General features: G+C 43.0%; 4 protein-coding genes across 5 annotated transcripts; all 4 read left to right on the top strand.

Annotated features, from left to right (window-relative positions):
• The first annotated feature begins 1,605 nt into the window (after positions 1-1,605).
• LOC6599408 (PDZ domain-containing protein 8) lies at positions 1,606-5,776 on the top strand. The gene is made up of 7 exons (XM_026991311.1): positions 1,606-2,150; positions 2,216-2,458; positions 2,525-4,020; positions 4,103-4,255; positions 4,318-4,944; positions 5,004-5,253; positions 5,312-5,776. The coding sequence occupies exons 1-7, from the start codon at positions 1,986-1,988 to the stop codon at positions 5,516-5,518; spliced, it is 3,141 nt and encodes a 1,046-aa protein (XP_026847112.1). The 5' UTR covers positions 1,606-1,985; the 3' UTR covers positions 5,519-5,776.
• A 1,665-nt stretch (positions 5,777-7,441) lies between these two features.
• Positions 7,442-10,355, top strand: LOC6599407 (leucine-rich repeat-containing protein 20). Of its 2 annotated transcripts, none has more exons than XM_026991292.1 (4): positions 7,442-8,079; positions 9,471-9,614; positions 9,691-9,858; positions 9,946-10,355. In XM_026991292.1, the coding sequence occupies exons 1-4, from the start codon at positions 7,692-7,694 to the stop codon at positions 10,095-10,097; spliced, it is 852 nt and encodes a 283-aa protein (XP_026847093.1). In that variant the 5' UTR covers positions 7,442-7,691; the 3' UTR covers positions 10,098-10,355. The 2 variants fall into 2 exon arrangements, with proteins under 2 accessions (XP_026847093.1, XP_026847094.1); XM_026991293.1 differs by lacking the exon at positions 7,442-8,079 and adding an exon at positions 9,070-9,217.
• A 1,279-nt stretch (positions 10,356-11,634) lies between these two features.
• On the top strand, positions 11,635-13,460 carry LOC6599406 (leucine-rich repeat protein soc-2 homolog). The gene is made up of 4 exons (XM_026991377.1): positions 11,635-11,896; positions 12,656-12,805; positions 12,876-13,043; positions 13,126-13,460. The coding sequence occupies exons 1-4, from the start codon at positions 11,818-11,820 to the stop codon at positions 13,335-13,337; spliced, it is 609 nt and encodes a 202-aa protein (XP_026847178.1). The 5' UTR covers positions 11,635-11,817; the 3' UTR covers positions 13,338-13,460.
• A 2,833-nt stretch (positions 13,461-16,293) lies between these two features.
• LOC6599405 (leucine-rich repeat protein soc-2 homolog) lies at positions 16,294-17,964 on the top strand. Its single transcript, XM_026991378.1, has 4 exons — positions 16,294-16,404; positions 17,164-17,313; positions 17,384-17,551; positions 17,634-17,964. The coding sequence occupies exons 1-4, from the start codon at positions 16,326-16,328 to the stop codon at positions 17,843-17,845; spliced, it is 609 nt and encodes a 202-aa protein (XP_026847179.1). The 5' UTR covers positions 16,294-16,325; the 3' UTR covers positions 17,846-17,964.
• Positions 17,965-18,247: the final 283 nt, after the last annotated feature.

Here is an 18,247-nt window from a genome sequence, read left to right on the forward strand (position 1 = left end):
CGTGCCAGGTCCTACGTCCAGGTCCACCCCCAAAGCGGTCCACTGCACCACACAATCCTGTGCTCACTGTCTCATGCCGTGCCGGTATGCTGCTTACCTTCTTTACCTTAACCGTAACTTGAACTTTAACTTTAACTTTAACTTGAACTTTAACGTTAACCTTAACTTGAACTTGAGCCCTAACTTAACGATTCGCGATATTCGTATATTTTTGTTAATTGTTTACTGTCTGGTTTGAAAGGTCACATGAGAAATCTAAAAGTAGCTCGGAATTTTATACAAAGCAACCGAAAGGAAATCAAGAAATTATGATATGATGATATACTATAGTAGTAGGGGATTGTCTGTGGTCTCTCTGGGGAGTAGACGGACGGGAAAAAGCGGTATAATATATATACACTATATATATTAATTTAAACTAGACAAATTAAATGGTAATCGCTAAAATGTAATGACAATGCGCATATACATTATACATATATATTGTATATACACGTATGTATGTATGTATACATATATAAATGTATGTATATATAGTATATATTGAATAACTGAATACACTAAGTAAATGACGCAGTTTAACTAATGGTTAAGAGACGCTAGAGATAATTGAACTACATTTAATAATACGTTTAATTATGTATAATTATAAAGAGGAACTTGTAATTTATATACAAGACAAGATATACATACATAAACATATAATAACATAAATACCTGCCTTCAACAAATTTGTTAATAAAAACTATTAATACTTTCTTATTTTACATAAAGTAAAGGAATTACATAATAATACCAAAAACAAACAAAAAAAAAAACAAAAAAAACTAAAAAAAACCAATAAAACCAAATGAATGCCAGAAAAAATTACAAACCTAATGGACTTGGAGTTTTTTTATTAGCCATTTAAATTATAAACTAAAAATTAAAAAATGTATTAATTATTTTATTTATATTTCACTATTATTATATACTTAAAAATGTTGATATTTTATTGGATTACCCTTAAATATGATGGTATTTATGGATGGATACTTGTGTGGTTCTCATATGAAGCCCTTTTTGCACTTGCTGTCCTGCTCATATTCATGCCTATTCATGAAAATTCAATGAGTGGAAAATGTTCAGAGTACACTTCCTACAAGAGTTCAACAAATGTGGCTGTGGCTGTGGTTGTGGCTGTCCCCAAACCCCTAAAATTCAATTTAAAAGAGTTCTCCCAACATGAACAACGTTCTATGAAGAATCAGAATCAATGTTTATATAAAGCTATAGCTCCCTCAAGTGCTCCAACCCCTTGTCTGTTTCTGGGGTTTTTCTCAAACGCGTGTCGTCGTCCAACCCCCCATGTGGCTACTGTGGCTGCACTCCCACTATTTTATGGGATTTTTATAGGATGAGTCCTGTAAGTGGTTTTTGTGGTCCGTTATTGCCACAGCTGTGCATCAAGTATTATGAGCCAACAGCTGGGCGGCTGAGCTCTGGATATACTCTGGCAATCCAACCAACCCCCTAGGAAGCCAAGTCAGCTGGTCAGGGGGCATGCGCACGGGAGGGCCAAGAGCAAACTAAGGCGCAGCCACAACTACGGGTACATATTGATTTTGGGTCACACAGTATACAGTAGTTACAACAATTGGGAACGTTAGCAGTGCGGCTCGCATCAGAGAATCCACCTTAGACTACTCCCATCACAAAGAAAATCTTCACACAGTCAGGGCACACACGGAGCACTAGAGTCCAATGGATGGAGTGATAAGCTAGCACTGGAAGACAGACAGACATAATTGCTGGCATCGTATGCAAACAACACAAACAATGAGCGATGGGCGAGACATCTAGAAGGTAATTGAAATTGAGAAGACTGAAATCGGATTTTTGTGGCATGCAAGTCTCGGGCCCATAAGCAGAGGCCCTCACATATCCTCCCCGCGCAGCCTCCTACAACTAGAGTCAACTCTCGAGAGTCCCGTCCCGGCCCCAACATGGAGATACCCATTTCGAATATACTGCTGCTCTGTCTGATATTTTTGCTGATTGGCGGGGTCATCATGATACTGCTGCAGTATCTGATATTCATAAAATTCTCCAACCTGCCTGACGAGAGCGAAGAGCAGAAGCGGATGAATGCCAAATACACCCTGCCAGTGGTAAGCCATCCCTATCGCCACCTATCTATTATCCATCTTATTAATTCATATTTATCTATTGACAGAACATCAAACAGACAGCAAGGAACCTCAAGGCCCCACCCAATCCCGTGAACAGCTGCGAGAACCACCAGGAGAGTCTTCAGGGTGCCTCGGCTTTGATTTCCCTCAACTTTGTGATGCAGTTCCTGTTCCACGAGTTCAAGAACTCGAACCGAGTGCGTAAATGGTTTTACCGGAAGCTCTCCATCGAACTGGATGAACTGATTACCAAGACAACAACCGGCAAGCTCCTTGACAAGCTGACGGTGAGTCCTTAATCTCAGAGAATATATTGCACAGGCGACAGGACTAATGCCCCGTGCCAATTTCAGATCAAAGAACTGGAGTTGGGGGATCAGTTTCCGGACATCAAGTCGCTCTCCGTGCACAATGTGGAGTTGGACGAGCGGGAGCAGCGCATCGAGAATCTGGACCTGCTGCTGGACATCAACTACGTGGGCAACTTCTCCACATCCATCGATGCGGACATGGTGCTGGGCAAGAAGGGCTCCATTACGCTGAAGGTGAAGCATTTGTCAGGCATGGCGCGTCTGCAATTCACGCGAAAGCCATATACCCACTGGTCCCTGAGCTTCCTGGGCGATCCGGAGCTGATCCTGGACATAGAATCAAAGTACCAGGGCCGTCAGATGCAGTCGAACATCACGAACCTCATCTCTAATCAGATACGCAAGGCGGTGAGGCGGAAACATACCCTGCCCAACTATAAGTTGCGCTACAAGCCCTTCTTCCACTGGACAGCAGAGGAGGAGACCGTCGACTGTGACATCCAGCCCAACGGTCTGCTCACGGTGAAGGTGGCAGAGCTATCTCGACTAATGCCCTGGACATCGCCGGGTAATGGCGACACCTACTGCACCATTACCCTGGCGCCGGTGCCCTTTATCGAGGCGCATCAGAAGGACAACCGGCATGTGCTCATCTCCCTGGATGTGTTCATTCACAAGGCGAAGAACCAGCAGATCGGCATCGTCTTCAAGCAGAGCAACAGCCAGCTGGTGAGGATCGAATCCGTGCTGCCGAACACACCGGCCTGCAAGTCCAATCTGATGGCCGGTGATGCACTGGTGGCCATCGAGGGCAAGCAGGTGACCACCATCCAGCAGATCGCCAAGGTCGTGAAGACCCTGCAGGCCACCGTCTTCTGTCTGCGCATCGAGCGTGTTATTCCCGGCATCATACGTAACGATGCCATCCTGGAGGATCTGGAGAAATACGATGAGCTGTGCGACATGACCTCCGCCACCACCAAGACCGAACCCGAGCCGGAGGCCACTACCGCAGAGACGGTGGCCAAGCATCTGGCGGTAAAGCCCAGTCTTAGTCGCTATGCGGCAGAGTCTGGCCTCACGGGCCAGACCCCCACCAATTCCCCAAAGAAGTCCAATCTGATTGCCAAGGCCATCAAGAAGACCATGAGCCGGGAGAGCAGTGACAAGGATAAGGATAAAGATAAGGAAAAGGAGAGAGAGAGGGAAAAAGATAAAGATAAGGATAAGGACAAGAATAAAACTGATGACTCTTCCACGGACAGGGGCACCGATGAACCGGTAAACTACTTCTATCAGCACTCGACGATCGACTGCGCTTTCAGTCCCCTGATACACATGGATGATGTGTGCAGCTTCCAGCTGGATGCCAACAGTCGCTTCCTCAATGTCTGCGTCTTTGGCAAGTGTGCCGGCGAGAGTGTCCTGCTGGGCTACAACAATGTCCAGATTGGCCAGATACTTGTCGAGTGCTCGGAGACCAGTCTGAATCAATGCCTCCGACAGATAGCCCTGAATCCGGCCTCTCTGCAGGCAGGGTAAGTCTGCCATTCGCCCAAGGATAGCTTGTATCTGCAAAGGACCTGTTTTACTTTAAATCTGTCTGTAATTTATCCACAGGAAGATGCACGACCTGGCCAATCAGTCTGGCTTCAATCCGAACCTCTGCTTTGGCGATATTCTGTTTGGCTTCGCCTGGATGGGAAATCCGAACGTTACCGTCGGCGACCCACCCACCACCAAGAGCGGCTCCAAGTCCCATTCCCCAGCTAGGTAATCTCTGATCATTGCAGTGAATGCGAGGGATAGTTCCTAATTGTAATTCCTTTCGGCAGAACTCAATTCGAACGTGGACAGGACGAGCCCCCATCCGAAACAGTTTCACTGAAGTCATCGAGCACTCTGGCGGACAGTGCCATTTCCAGTAGTGGCTCCAACAGTGCGGCCCCAAGAGCCCACAGCTTTGTGCGGACGCACTTCCATCGGGCCACGCAGTGCGACTTCTGTGGCAAGAAGATCTGGCTGAAGGATGCCATGCAGTGCCAGGAGTGTTCCATGTGCTGCCACAAGAAGTGCATAGCCAAGTGCCACAATGCCACCGTCTGTGGGCCCGTAGACTGTTCGGGTTCCCTGCCGCAGCCATCCACCTCCGCAGGCACTCCATCGGGGGTGACGAAGCCAGAGTTCACCATCACGCAGGCGGAGAACTTGGAGCTGTATGAGCCCAAGACAGGCTCCGTGCAAGTGGAGGAGGCAGCCACGACGACGGGCGAACAAGCACAGGTGCAAGTGCAGGCTGGACTGGACGTGCACAGGTCTAGTCTGACGGGGATGCTGGCGCAGGGGATCAAGCGTCAGGCGAGCAATCTGGACATACCCGGCATTGTCTCTTCGCTGACTGGCAGCGGCCAGCAGATGAACTCCAAGAGCCTACCGCCTAGTCCTCAGCACACTCCCTCGCGGTGAGTCCACTAAATGGGTCTATAATCTCTTTTTTTAACCTCTCTTTGGGTGGGCTCAGCAAATCGTCAATTGTGGAGGAGGTGGCGGCTCCCCTTGTGCATCAGAATCCCTTCGAGCGGGTAACCCAACACCTGGAGGCACTGCCAGCGGAGTGCACAGTCCTCAGCTTCGAGCAGGTCATCATCATCACCGAGCCAATCATTAGACACAACCGCAACGAGGATCTGATGAACCTGGCCAAGAGCTCCAGCAAGCATCTGTACGCCAGTGCTCCACCTGACGAGCGGGTGGCCAAAATCAATGAGCTGGTAATTGCCCAACACTCATCAATAATACGTTGTGATATCTAAATGATCCGTTTTGCAGCTGACAAAGCTGAAGATCGCCTTAGATGCGGAGACAGAGGGCTATACAATGATGAACGATGCCGAAAAGGCCACAGAATCATCGCCCTATAAATCATCGACGATCAGTGTGGAGAACAGATCAGATGAGCGGGTGCAGGCCCTCAGTATTATCATGCTCTATCTGTGCACGGGACTCCAGCATGCCCAGGGTGTGGTCCTGCAGTAATATATACCAGATGACAGATGCCCCATTAATCATGATTCATAATACCTACCCTACCTAAACATCTACCTAAACACCTACCTATACACCTACCTATACGCATACATATTCGTGTGTACTCGTAGTCGATTCGCAATTATTTTTAAGATCGTAGACTGGAAATGTCAATGTTAGTGAAACCTAAAGGCATTTTTAATCCGTGTTGTGGCATACTCTTACCTAAAAGTATTTAATTTTTAGCCGTTTGTTCCAATCAAATTTTAGTTGTCTTTTGCGCTTTATTTGTCGTATCGGCTCGGTTTTAAAATTTGTCAAATTTGTATATAATATTTAAACGTTGGATGCATCAAAATCCGATATGAACATCAAATGATATCTCTAGTGTTTCAGTTTTGTTTTTGACGAATAAAAATTTTAAACCTAGAGTGCATTTCTATTGAATGCAGGCCCCCCCCCTCACCAAAGCCTGTGAGAAAGAGATTACATATATTGTGTTCATTCGAGGAATGCAGAAATTTATTTGAATTCCATTACCTGAAACCATATATTTCATAATTAGTGTTTGTGTTCTATAAACACCCCAAGCTTTTAAGCTTGTATACGACCTCTTCTTTAAGCACAGAATAAATATTTTTAGATACCTTTTCAAAAGCTTGAAAAGTTTTGTTAGCTTTTCAACTAATATTGCCTTGCCATCAAAAATTATTGACGGGGCTTTTCATAGCAGCAATCAAGCTTTTAGGGCTTTTGCGTCTTTGGTACCCACACCCATGCAGTAGATTCACTTTAGATTCATTGTAAATCAGGCAAGACAATGACTGGAATGGTATGGCCTTACGTGCATATACGTGTCCTTGTCAGGCATTTCTTTGTCGGGTTGATAACACACAGCAACGCCATTAATTAGTGTACAATTATATATTAAATATGCGCTACATGAAAATGTCTTGCTCTCTGACAATTTGTTTTGACTGGCAAGTGTGCGGAAAATTTCGTCTATATACATAGGCAGTTCCGGTATCGCAGCAGCAGATGCGTAAAAGTCGCTTCTATAAGTATCCCCCCTCCCACCATACATCACATACATACATACATATGTACATATACGATCGAGGATATGTACATATGTATATTATTAGCGTTTCGCACTGATAATATTCTGGGCTCTCGCACTCTCGTAATGTCATGTCCCTCTCTTTGGGGCTCTCTTTTCGCATTGAACTTTTATACTTTTTTGTTGGCAGAACAAGAGCGTTTGGGCCAAGAGAAAGAAAGACTGTTTATATCAGAGGCTATTGCTCTTACGATGACAAGACATTTTGGTGCGATGCAACGGCTACCCTTATAGATGGGGTCTTTAGACATACGGATTGCCATTCGCCAATGCCATTTCATTTATTTTTGTTTTAAAGAATCACGAAAATGCATTCATAAATAGGTTGGGAGTATAATCTTCTAATCGAATCACCGAAATATTTTTGAGATCTCATCTATTAAAGATCCTATTGCGGTTGTCATGTCTGGGGATAGCTCTAATTTTAAGAGATACATATGTATGTATTTCTCCTTCTTCTGGCGCGATGAGGAACGACTGAACAGGTAGTAAAAGGACGAAGTACCCCCATAATACTGATCACTAAACGAGATCTTACTGTAGGAGTCGTGTAACATTAAAGGATTTGCCATCTAATATTTTATTTTTGATTTTAATGTAGATTAACACATATCACACTTTATAGAGTATCGTCTCTTCGAACAACCACAAGAAATGCCAATTTGTGTGTTATTATTTGTTTTTCTTGCCATTTTATTTTTCATTTGTTTTGTTGTGCGCAGTTTTCTTTCTTCTTCCGTGCTATAAAAACCGAAAGTAAAAAGCATTTTCAATATTTCAATGCGCAAGAGACACACGTTCAGTTCGTACCGGATCAGTAGGACGTTCAAAATAATTGAATTTAAAACCGCGACTACAGTTTTATTTGTGTCCCTTCAAATACAGCTCGAATAGGCAACACACACACAAATCGGTGGTGGACAAAACTAATTGTTTTTTCGAGTGAAGTTCGAAGTGAAGTTCTGCAAAAAATTATTTGCATATATTTTTAACGCAGAAAAAAAACCGTCGGGACAAGATTATAAACAGTATAGCAACGAAACTAACAAACAAACAACAAAGATGAGGCCCTTTGGAAACGATATTACAAACTTTGGGTCCAATAACAGTGGGGGCAATGGGGGCGCAAACGGTGGCAACCGAGGAAACAACAACGGCGCCAGCAACGGCCGTGGAGGTAACAATGCAACCAACAATGAAACCAACAATGAAGGCACATCTGATGGCACAACTGATGCCACCACGAGAGGTGGAGAAGATCACAATGTCAGTGATGAGATCACACCAACCGACAGCTCAAATGAGAGTTCCAACGAAAGCATAGAAGATCCACGGCTGCCAGCGCACATAGCCCGTATCGGGGGCATCGCCACATGCTCACCTATTGCCGGACGAGGTATCATCCGTGTGGTGCATCGCTGTGAGGATGCCAAGGAAAATGAGCATTTGGGTAGGTATTCATAGCCACGGCCAATGCACAACGCAGTTGCCTCTATAGCGATGGTATTTTTTTATGGGCTCCAGAGTCGTTCCCAAGGTCTGATAGGGAGAGCTTTCACTGTATAGATATTTATATGTATTTGTTTGATCCGTCTTTTCGATCTGATTCTTTCATATGTAAGTCGTAATATATATGTATATGGAATTCTCACAACAAAACAGAAATTGGCCAAGAGCCAATTTCAGTTATTGCGCACTTCCCCATACGCGAATGAGTGCAACAAAATTGTTTATAATTGAGTGCTGCCCCTACAATCCATCCCGAGCACGCAAAGTGCGTCGCTACCACACACATACATCCATATGTACAATCCCATATGGGTGTAACTGTGCGTCAGTTTAACAAAGAAAGGTAATTTGTCGCCCCATCAATTCAATGATACACTTATCATCACAAACAGCACACAACACAAATTGTTGATAACTTTGGAGAACTTTGGTGGAGATTAGCGATCGAGCCGAGTCGAGTTAATTTTGTTTTGATTCGTTCTGCAATGAGACATCAATCAATTCCTTCCTATAACTCAATAGTCCCCAGATACAACAGAGAGTGTTACCACGTTGGAGTTGGCTTGCAAGTTGCATGCAATGCATGCCATTGGACAGCTGATTGTATAAGCTACGAGTATGTAAGCTGTATAAGACTATCCAACTGTTACACTTTCCCAATCGTTTATATGCCACTCTTATACTCTTACGTTTACACACGCACTCTCTGTGGGAAGGGAATTCCTTCGTCTTTCATTTTCGCCATGCCAGAGCTTTTTCGATCGCTGACTGATTCAGTGGCCCAGAGAGAGAGAGAGAGTCGGAAAGAGAGACAGAGAGAGAGAGAGAGCTGATGTCCCCTGCGTGTGGTAAGGGGAATGCCTCATCGTATTTATATTTTTAGTTGGTTGCCCCTCACGTGCTCAGTGTTGGCCAACATTTGCGTCGCGTTCGTAGTTGGGTTATCGCTGGGCCCAAATAAAGAGTAGAGCAAAACACTGATAAGACGGCCAACGATCAGCTGTAGGAATAGAGGATGGCACACCTGGTGGTAAAGGTGATTCAACAGTGCGAGACGGCAGAAGAAAGTGCACATCTGGGTAAGGGTAACGCTGCTAAAATCACGTAGATCGTATACATACATACATATACATACATACATACGTATAATGGAAAAAGACTTTCCGAGAGCTTTACATGCTGGTAAAAGCGCCATCGCTTGTAAGCTTTTAGCTGGCGACACTCCTAGTCTCTTATACTCGTATTAATATCACAGATTAGCGGTTCAACTCTTATACCCAGGCAAAGTGTAAAACAAATCAAATATTTGCCCTAACCATAAACTTCTTGCAGACCTTTCCGAGTGCCAACTGATGACATTACCAGATGCTGTTTACCACTTGATGCGCAACACAGTGTTGAAGTCTTGCGACCTAAGTGGCAATGATCTCAAGTCTATCACACCCAAATTTACTCAGAAATTCAGCGCCATAACAGGTGATATATTCCATTCCATTCTATCTTATTATACTGCCTGGCATCTGAAAAATCTAACAAACTCTGAAAATTACAGATCTCAATCTCTCGTCAAACAATCTGTCGAGGCTGCCCGACGAACTTGCCAATATGACCGCCTTGGCAAAGTTGAACATATCCAGAAATTCGTTTATCGTTTTACCTCAAGTTATCTTTAAGTTAGAGAGTTTGACACACTTGGATGCTCAGGAAAACAAGATATATGGTGAGCGAGAAACTACATCACAACGATTCCATTACCATGTTAGATGTCTTATGCCCTCTATAACAATCGCCATTTATGCACTTGCAGAAATTGATACCGATGAGGCTATAGTGAGCAATACGCTGGTCGTTGTTGACCTGCGCAACAATCCGCTGGGAAGCCTGTGCCGTCGCAAGCTGCAGAATTTGGAGACATCGTTCCGCCTAGAGATTAGCAATGATGATGAGGATGACTGGTAGGCCAATGCATCAATGTCATACACGCACGTGCACGCACAAAGAACAAATCTCCTCATCTCGGGAAGGATCCGGCTCCCTCATCCTCTGAGCACCTCGTCTTCGTATTTATTCTGTTTATAGTATATTTAACACACACAAACAAACACACAAACAAACACACAAACAAACACAAAAATCGATTGTTATAAAATAATGAATTAACGTTGGTAAGCCCAACATTCTGGCTATTAAAGAAATGCATACATAATGCACACAATAGTCCATCAATTGTTTTAATCTCATACTAATAAAACATATATTTTCCTTTGGAAATCTTCAACTAGGCTTTAGATATATGACGTCAGTTCCTTCTGTCGATTGGCGCAATTTATGGAACAATTCTTATTTTGGTCCCTCTACAAATGCAATAATATTGGCGAAAAGTCTACAACAGAAGCACAAATTAAACAAATCATATGAATGCAGAGATTGTACAAAATAAAGCATTTGTTATGAATGATTTTTTTCGAGGTCCCATTATTAGTGGGTAATTTTTTATTCTCCAGGTACTACCATTGCCTTTGTTCAATCACGAAAAGACATGCCACGCCCTGATCGGCTGCCCAGTATTTCAATGGTGTACAAATCTTCGGACGGCCATATCTCAGATAAATAGGACCAGATCGGCGCAGGACCCACTCTCCCAGGATATTGGGGGATGTAACCATCATGATTTTTTGCGAAAATCGTAACAAAATGAATGTCCTCTTTTCTGATGCCAAACGGTTGCAACCATGTCGTCCAAATTCCGCAGAGCTAGAAGGGTTACTGGAAATACTAAAAAAAACATATTAACCATTAATTTAATAAAAAAAGTTAGTTATTAACACTTTTTTCTGAAAATATTCATCTGTTTTCGTTTTCTTCAAGCTAAAAACAGTTTTTTTTCTTTTTGAAATGTTGGCAGCTCTGGACATAACAATTGACCTGACAGAATATGGTCACACTGACACTACCCGGGAAATTCAAATTTTGATGGAGCAGTGTTTTCATCTCCCATCTCTTCCTTCAGTTAGACGAAACGCTGCTTCAACTCCACTCGTTACGGCAGCAGCTTGGCATATTCCTGCAGCAGGGTCCCAGGTCGCCATGCAGACACAGGTTCAAGCTGCTCAAAGTCCTCCACTGTGGCATTAATGGGTAGATAGCTTTCGGGCGGAATTGAACCGATCCGTTTGGAGCATGCTCATTCCACATTGAACTGTTGTACATGGAGGACCGCCAGAATTACAACAACAGGAGTAGATAGATATAAATGCATAAATAAATTATACATGAATATATCGATATTTGTTAGACGAAAAGTAGAAGCAAGCACTATAAGCGACCATCACACGAACAATCCGACCTGCAAGCCCTGCAATCCTCTCCTGTTTCAACATAGAGTAAAGAATATTGAATCAATTGCTTCAATCTCCCACTAATATATACATATATTTTTCCCTTTGGTAACACTTGACAATTGAGGCTGTGAATTTATGACGTCAGTTGTTGCGACCGATTGGCACAAATGACGGAACTATTGTTATCGACTACATTCAAGAGTCAATTGTTGTAATTTATTCGAGCTACGAAATTTAGGCAATTTTCACATAATTCTTCAAAGAAGTTGGCAGCGCAGCAGACATTTAATCGAAGAAAAGATTGCGTCAAGAGCGAAAATTATCAAGAAAGTTCAAAAATGGATCAAGAGCAGCTAATGAACGCCGTTAATCCGCTGTTTTCCAAGTGCCAGAACGCCAGTTCCACGGGCATTTTGGGTAAGTTTGTGCAAAAGCCACCACAGGCACACGAACACGCACACGCACATGCGTGCGTACAAAAATTTGCATTAGAAAAATACACCGATATGCAAGCTGCAACACAAGGGAACCTTTTCATATGTGCAGCTCCATTTTGTGGAGCACCAGGGCTCCTGCCCCTACTGCCCAAAGTCCGCGTGCGCATGCGCAACGTTTTGTGGAAGTAAGTGCCACTTTCAGCCGCTGTCAAGGCACTATTTTGTGCATTTTCGTACAATTCTTTTGGAATTCTATGCGTGTGGTGGTGCAAAACATGTGAAACGCGTCACACCTTCGGCAAATTGTGGTATATTGTATGTACATTTTCTTGAAGTGCATCAGCCTGTTACAATGGGAAATAACATATTGTATTTGCTCGATTTGTTGCCAAGTGCATCTGGGAAATCAGTTTGCAAAGAAGGTTCCTTCAGAAAGTTTGCACTTCAGCCTTTACACTTGTCAGTCCCGTTGCCTATGACCTTTCAGTGAGTTGCATCGATTGCCCCGACAAGGAGGATTGGCTGCAGTACGTCTGCCAGGGGCCTATGGACCCATGCGCCCTTTGTGGGCTCCTCGCTAGCACAATGCCCTGCCAGCTGGGGGAAGGAGCCGTCAGACGGTTATTACAGTTAACCAGTTTTTAGGATTTTGGTTCCGTTGGCGAGTAAAACATACATAGCTCTCTTGAAGATATATAAAATGGATACCTGTATTTGAATCGCACTTTCCTTCTTGCAGATCTCAGTCATAGCCAACTGACTGCAATTCCTGAAGTTGTTTTTAATTTTATGTCCAATGCTGGGACTGAGGTTAAGGAGTGTGATCTTAGCGGCAATTTAATGCAAGAGATACACCCAAAATTGGCCATCGATTTCAAAATCTTAACAAGTAAGACACAATCAGCATTACCTTATACATATAGCTACATTCATACATATTGTTTATCTAATCGTTTCAGATCTCAATATAGCACATAATCTTCTGATGACACTTCCAAAGGAGATTGGCAATCTGCGAGCCTTGGAAAGACTCAATATATCGTGTAATTATCTGTTTGAATTGCCTGATGTAGTTTTCAAGTTGCCAAATTTGACATATTTGTATGCTCAGGACAACTTGATTACGGGTAAGTTCATGTCCGAGGAGTTCTCAGAGCCGAACAACATCTTAATCGATTCGACATCCTGACATCCCGACATCCCATGCAGAAATCGATATAGAACAGCCAATTGAGAGCGATAACTTGGCTCTAGTTGACTTACGTTACAATACTCTAAAGCCTGAGTTTCTTCGTAAGCTGATGAAGATACAAACCACATTCCGTTTGGTACTCAACGACGCAGAAGTGAACGACAACGACTATGAAGATTATGATGATCAGGATGATGATGATGATGATGATGGTTTCATCAAAAATTAAGCATCTTTATACACCCACACTCAAGACTGTTCCATGTTCTCCAAGGAAGCAATACACAAAACAAAACAAAAAACAAAAAGAACCAACAAATCTATAAGATCGATCTCAAGCCAAACACTTTCACTGAAGAAATTGTATATTTATGTTACGATTTTGATATGAAACAAGTTATGTATTGTGTTAAAATCTTGTTTAAAAATCTAAGATCTCTTATTAGTGATACAGAAAAAATAATGGATGGAGAAGAGAAGAGAAATATACTATGGCCTTTCAACTGATGAGAAATTAGACCAAAGTTGAAGTTTTATAACATTTGTTACGTTTCTTAAACTTTGCTACTTATTGTTTGTTTTTAAGCTCTTTGCAAGGTTAGGTATTTTTGTAATATTTTATTTTTGTAGTGGCAGTTCCCAACAAAACAAGCTGCTAATCATGAAAATTGTCCAATACGTACTTTTTAGTAAATTCCGAGCGGACACGCTGCAGAGCAAGCCTGCAGTTGCAGTTGGAAGTACATAACGCATTTTCTTGAGTAAGAACCTACTGATCCTGAATCCCGATTGGACTTGACTATTTATTTGCCAGGGCCCTGGGTTCTCTCCGAAAGAGTATAAATGCTTTTCTACCTCCCAACCTACCTGAGCCCAGCCCACTACTGAGTGGGGGCAAATACAGTGGAAGCTAGATAAATGGAATGGAATTGAAGTAAGCTAAAGACTAGTTCATTATTGGAATTTTTGGCAAATGTTTGCTATTTAGAGGGCTCACTGTAACGCCAATGATTCGCTGTACACCATGGCGAGCTTGGCTTGGCGAGTGCATTGCCTGTTTCTCGTTGCTTTGGGTCTGTGGTGTACTACGTGGCGCTCTCCCATCCGAAAAGAGCTGTGCTGACGCTAACTCTCTCAGTTTGTCGAATGGACAACAAACACCAGAGAGACAATGAGGTAGAGGTAGAGGTGGGCAGGCAGCGCAATTAAATCCAAGCAACGCAACAGGTTTTGGCAATACACGACGGTACACGACGAGAGATACTTTGGGCCAGAGATACAACGATACCGATCGTGGCTCGCTCTCCGAGCTGGGCTTTCGTCTGTGGCTCGTTGTAGATTTCGTTGGTTTCGTGGGTTTTCGGTGGGTCGAAGGCCAGCTCCGTATAGCAGAGATATAGCGTATCTAAGATACGCTATGGCTTTTTCTGATCGGAAAAATATCCTTGATCCTTGGATAGGGACTTCGACAAACCGAGTCATACATATTTCGATTTCTTCGCTATTTACGGTCCGATCTAGGCAGGCGATGGCTTCCTGCGATCGGAAGAAAGTCCTTATTTTGATGAAGTCCCTATCAAGAACCAAGGAACAAGGACATTTTCTCCAGTCATATTTTTCCTGTTTTCTCTGTTATATCTGGTCATTCTGTAGGTTCCTTTAATTGGAAAAATATCCTTGATCCTTTGGTAAGGACTCACACAATACCAGCCAGTCAAATTTCTCCGATTCTTTGCAAGGATGACATTGAATGATATGAATAAAAAAAAAAAGTGGAAAGCAGTTGTATCAATCTTAAACCTAATAACAACAAGTCTAGTCTAGTAGCCCGCGTAGCCGCTCCCTTGGTTGCCGTAGTCAAATTCCTTGTTGTCGATGTCCAGGTCGAAGTATAGCTTGTTAGGCGCCGGTCTGTCTCGAATACGCCTCATTAATGCTTGGATAGGACTCCGTATGGCGGGGGAAATCGGATGCGACTCGGTTTGTGGCAATGCGTAGGCTACATAAGCCCTCTGTGAAGAAATATATATTTTAAAATATATCCATAATTATATACTGATTCACTCACGCGTCTCGAAGCTGATGCCCACCGTTTGGTTCGGCGGCGTATGAATGGGGGGCTGCTGACATTATTTCCCGTGGGCGTGTACCAACAATTCCGCCGGGGAACACTGGTCCTCAGCGACATAGCAGCGGCATCATGGCTTTGGCCCGCAGCAGGACAGCTAGTGTCTGCCACATTCCAGCCAGCAGGACATCCCGTTTACCTTCCGAGAGGACGAAGAGCTATGTACGTCGGAATCACCAACGGAGGAGATACCAACGGCGAACGGACTGGAAAGGCGGAGAGAACAGCGAGGGAAGCACGGAGGAGGGCCATGGCAGTGGACACAGGGAGGGTGATGACGCGCCGTTAGCCGAAACTAATTATAACACTTTTCGTTTTCTTCAAGCTAAAAACAGTTTTTTTTTCTTTTTGAAATGTTGGCAGCTCTGGACATAACAATTGACCTGACAGAATATGGTCACACTGACCCTACCCGGGAAATTCAAATTTTGATGGAGCAGTGTTTTCATCTCCCATCTCTTCCATCAGTTAGACGAAACGCTGCTTCAACTCCACTCGTTACGGCAGCAGCTTGGCATATTCCTGCAGCAGGGTCCCAGGTCGCCATGCAGACACAGGTTTAAGCTGCTCAAAGTCCTCCACTGTGGCATTAATGGGTAGATAGCTTTCGGGCGGAATTGAACCGATCCGTTTGGAGCAACAACAGGAGTAGATAGATATAAATGCATAAATAAATGATACATGAATATATCGATATTTGTTAGACGAAAAGTAGAAGCAAGCACTATAAGCGACCATCACACGAACAATCCGACCTGCAAGCCCTGCAATCCTCTCCTGTTTCAACATAGAGTAAAGAATATTGAATCAATTGCTTCAATCTCCCACTAATATATACATATATTTTTTCCTTTGGTAACACTTGACAATTGAGGCTGTGAATTTATGACGTCAGTTGTTGCGACCGATTGGCACAAATGACGGAACTATTGTTATCGACTACATTCAAGAGTCAATTGTTGTAATTTATTCGAGCTACGAAATTTTGGCAATTTTCACATAATTCTTCAAAGAAGTTGGCAGCGCAGCAGACATTTAATCGAAGAAAAGATTGCGTCAAGAGCAAAAAATTATCAAGAAAGTTCAAAAATGGATCAAGAGCAGCTAATGAACGCCGTTAATCCGCTGTTTTCCAAGTGCCAGAACGCCAGTTCCACGGGCATTTTGGGTAAGTTTGTGCAAAAGCCACCACAGGCACACGAACACGCACACGCACATGCGTGCGTACATAAATTTGCATTAGAAAAATACACCGATATGCAAGCTGCAACACAAGGGAACCTTTTCATATGTGCAGCTCCATTTTGTGGAGCACCAGGGCTCCTGCCCCTACTGCCCAAAGTCCGCGTGCGCATGCGCAACGTTTTGTGGAAGTAAGTGCCACTTTCAGCCGCTGTCAAGGCACTATTTTGTGCATTTTCGTACAATTCTTTTGGAATTCTATGCGTGTGGTGGTGCAAAACATGTGAAACGCGTCACACCTTCGGCAAATTGTGGTATATTGTATGTACATTTTCTTGAAGTGCATCAGCCTGTTACAATGGGAAATAACATATTGTATTTGCTCGATTTGTTGCCAAGTGCATCTGGGAAATCAGTTTGCAAAGAAGGTTCCTTCAGAAAGTTTGCACTTCAGCCTTTACACTTGTCAGTCCCGTTGCCTATGACCTTTCAGTGAGTTGCATCGATTGCCCCGACAAGGAGGATTGGCTGCAGTACGTCTGCCAGGGGCCTATGGACCCATGCGCCCTTTGTGGGCTCCTCGCTAGCACAATGCCCTGCCAGCTGGGGGAAGGAGCCGTCAGACGGTTATTACAGTTAACCAGTTTTTAGGATTTTGGTTCCGTTGGCGAGTAAAACATACATAGCTCTCTTGAAGATATATAAAATGGATACCTGTATTTGAATCGCACTTTCCTTCTTGCAGATCTCAGTCATAGCCAACTGACTGCAATTCCTGAAGTTGTTTTTAATTTTATGTCCAATGCTGGGACTGAGGTTAAGGAGTGTGATCTTAGCGGCAATTTAATGCAAGAGATACACCCAAAATTGGCCATCGATTTCAAAATCTTAACAAGTAAGACACAATCAGCATTACCTTATACATATAGCTACATGCATACATATTGTTTATCTAATCGTTTCAGATCTCAATATAGCACATAATCTTCTGATGACACTTCCAAAGGAGATTGGCAATCTGCGAGCCTTGGAAAGACTCAATATATCGTGTAATTATCTGTTAGAATTGCCCGATGTAGTTTTCAAGTTGCCAAATTTGACATATTTGTATGCTCAGGACAACTTGATTACGGGTAAGTTCATGTCCGAGGAGTTCTCAGAGCCGAACAACATCTTAATCGATTCGACATCCTGACATCCCGACATCCCATGCAGAAATCGATATAGAACAGCCAATTGAGAGCGATAACTTGGCTCTAGTTGACTTACGTTACAATACTCTAAAGCCTGAGTTTCTTCGTAAGCTGATGAAGATACAAACCACATTCCGTTTGGTACTCAACGACGCAGAAGTGAACGACAACGACTATGAAGATTATGATGATCAGGATGATGATGATGATGATGATGGTTTCATCAAAAATTAAGCATCTTTATACACCCACACTCAAGACTGTTCCATGTTCTCCAAGGAAGCAATACACAAAACAAAACAAAAAACAAAAAGAACCAACAAATCTATAAGATCGATCTCAAGCCAAACACTTTCACTGAAGAAATTGTATGTATATTTATGTTACGATTTTGATATGAAACAAGTTATGTATTGTGTTAAAATCTTGTTTAAAAATCTAAGATCTCTTATTAGTGATACAGAAAAAATAATGGATGGAGAAGAGAAGAGAAATATACTATGGCCTTTCAACTGATGAGAAATTAGACCAAAGTTGAAGTTTTATAACATTTGTTACGTTTCTTAAACTTTGCTACTTATTGTTTGTTTTTAAGCTCTTTGCAAGGTTAGGTATTTTTGTAATATTTTATTTTTG

This window comes from Drosophila persimilis, unplaced genomic scaffold, assembly GCF_003286085.1.
Source record: "Drosophila persimilis strain 14011-0111.01,24,50 unplaced genomic scaffold, DperRS2 tig00000663-arrow-arrow-pilon, whole genome shotgun sequence".
In the NCBI taxonomy this organism is placed as follows: Eukaryota; Metazoa; Arthropoda; class Insecta; order Diptera; family Drosophilidae; genus Drosophila; species Drosophila persimilis.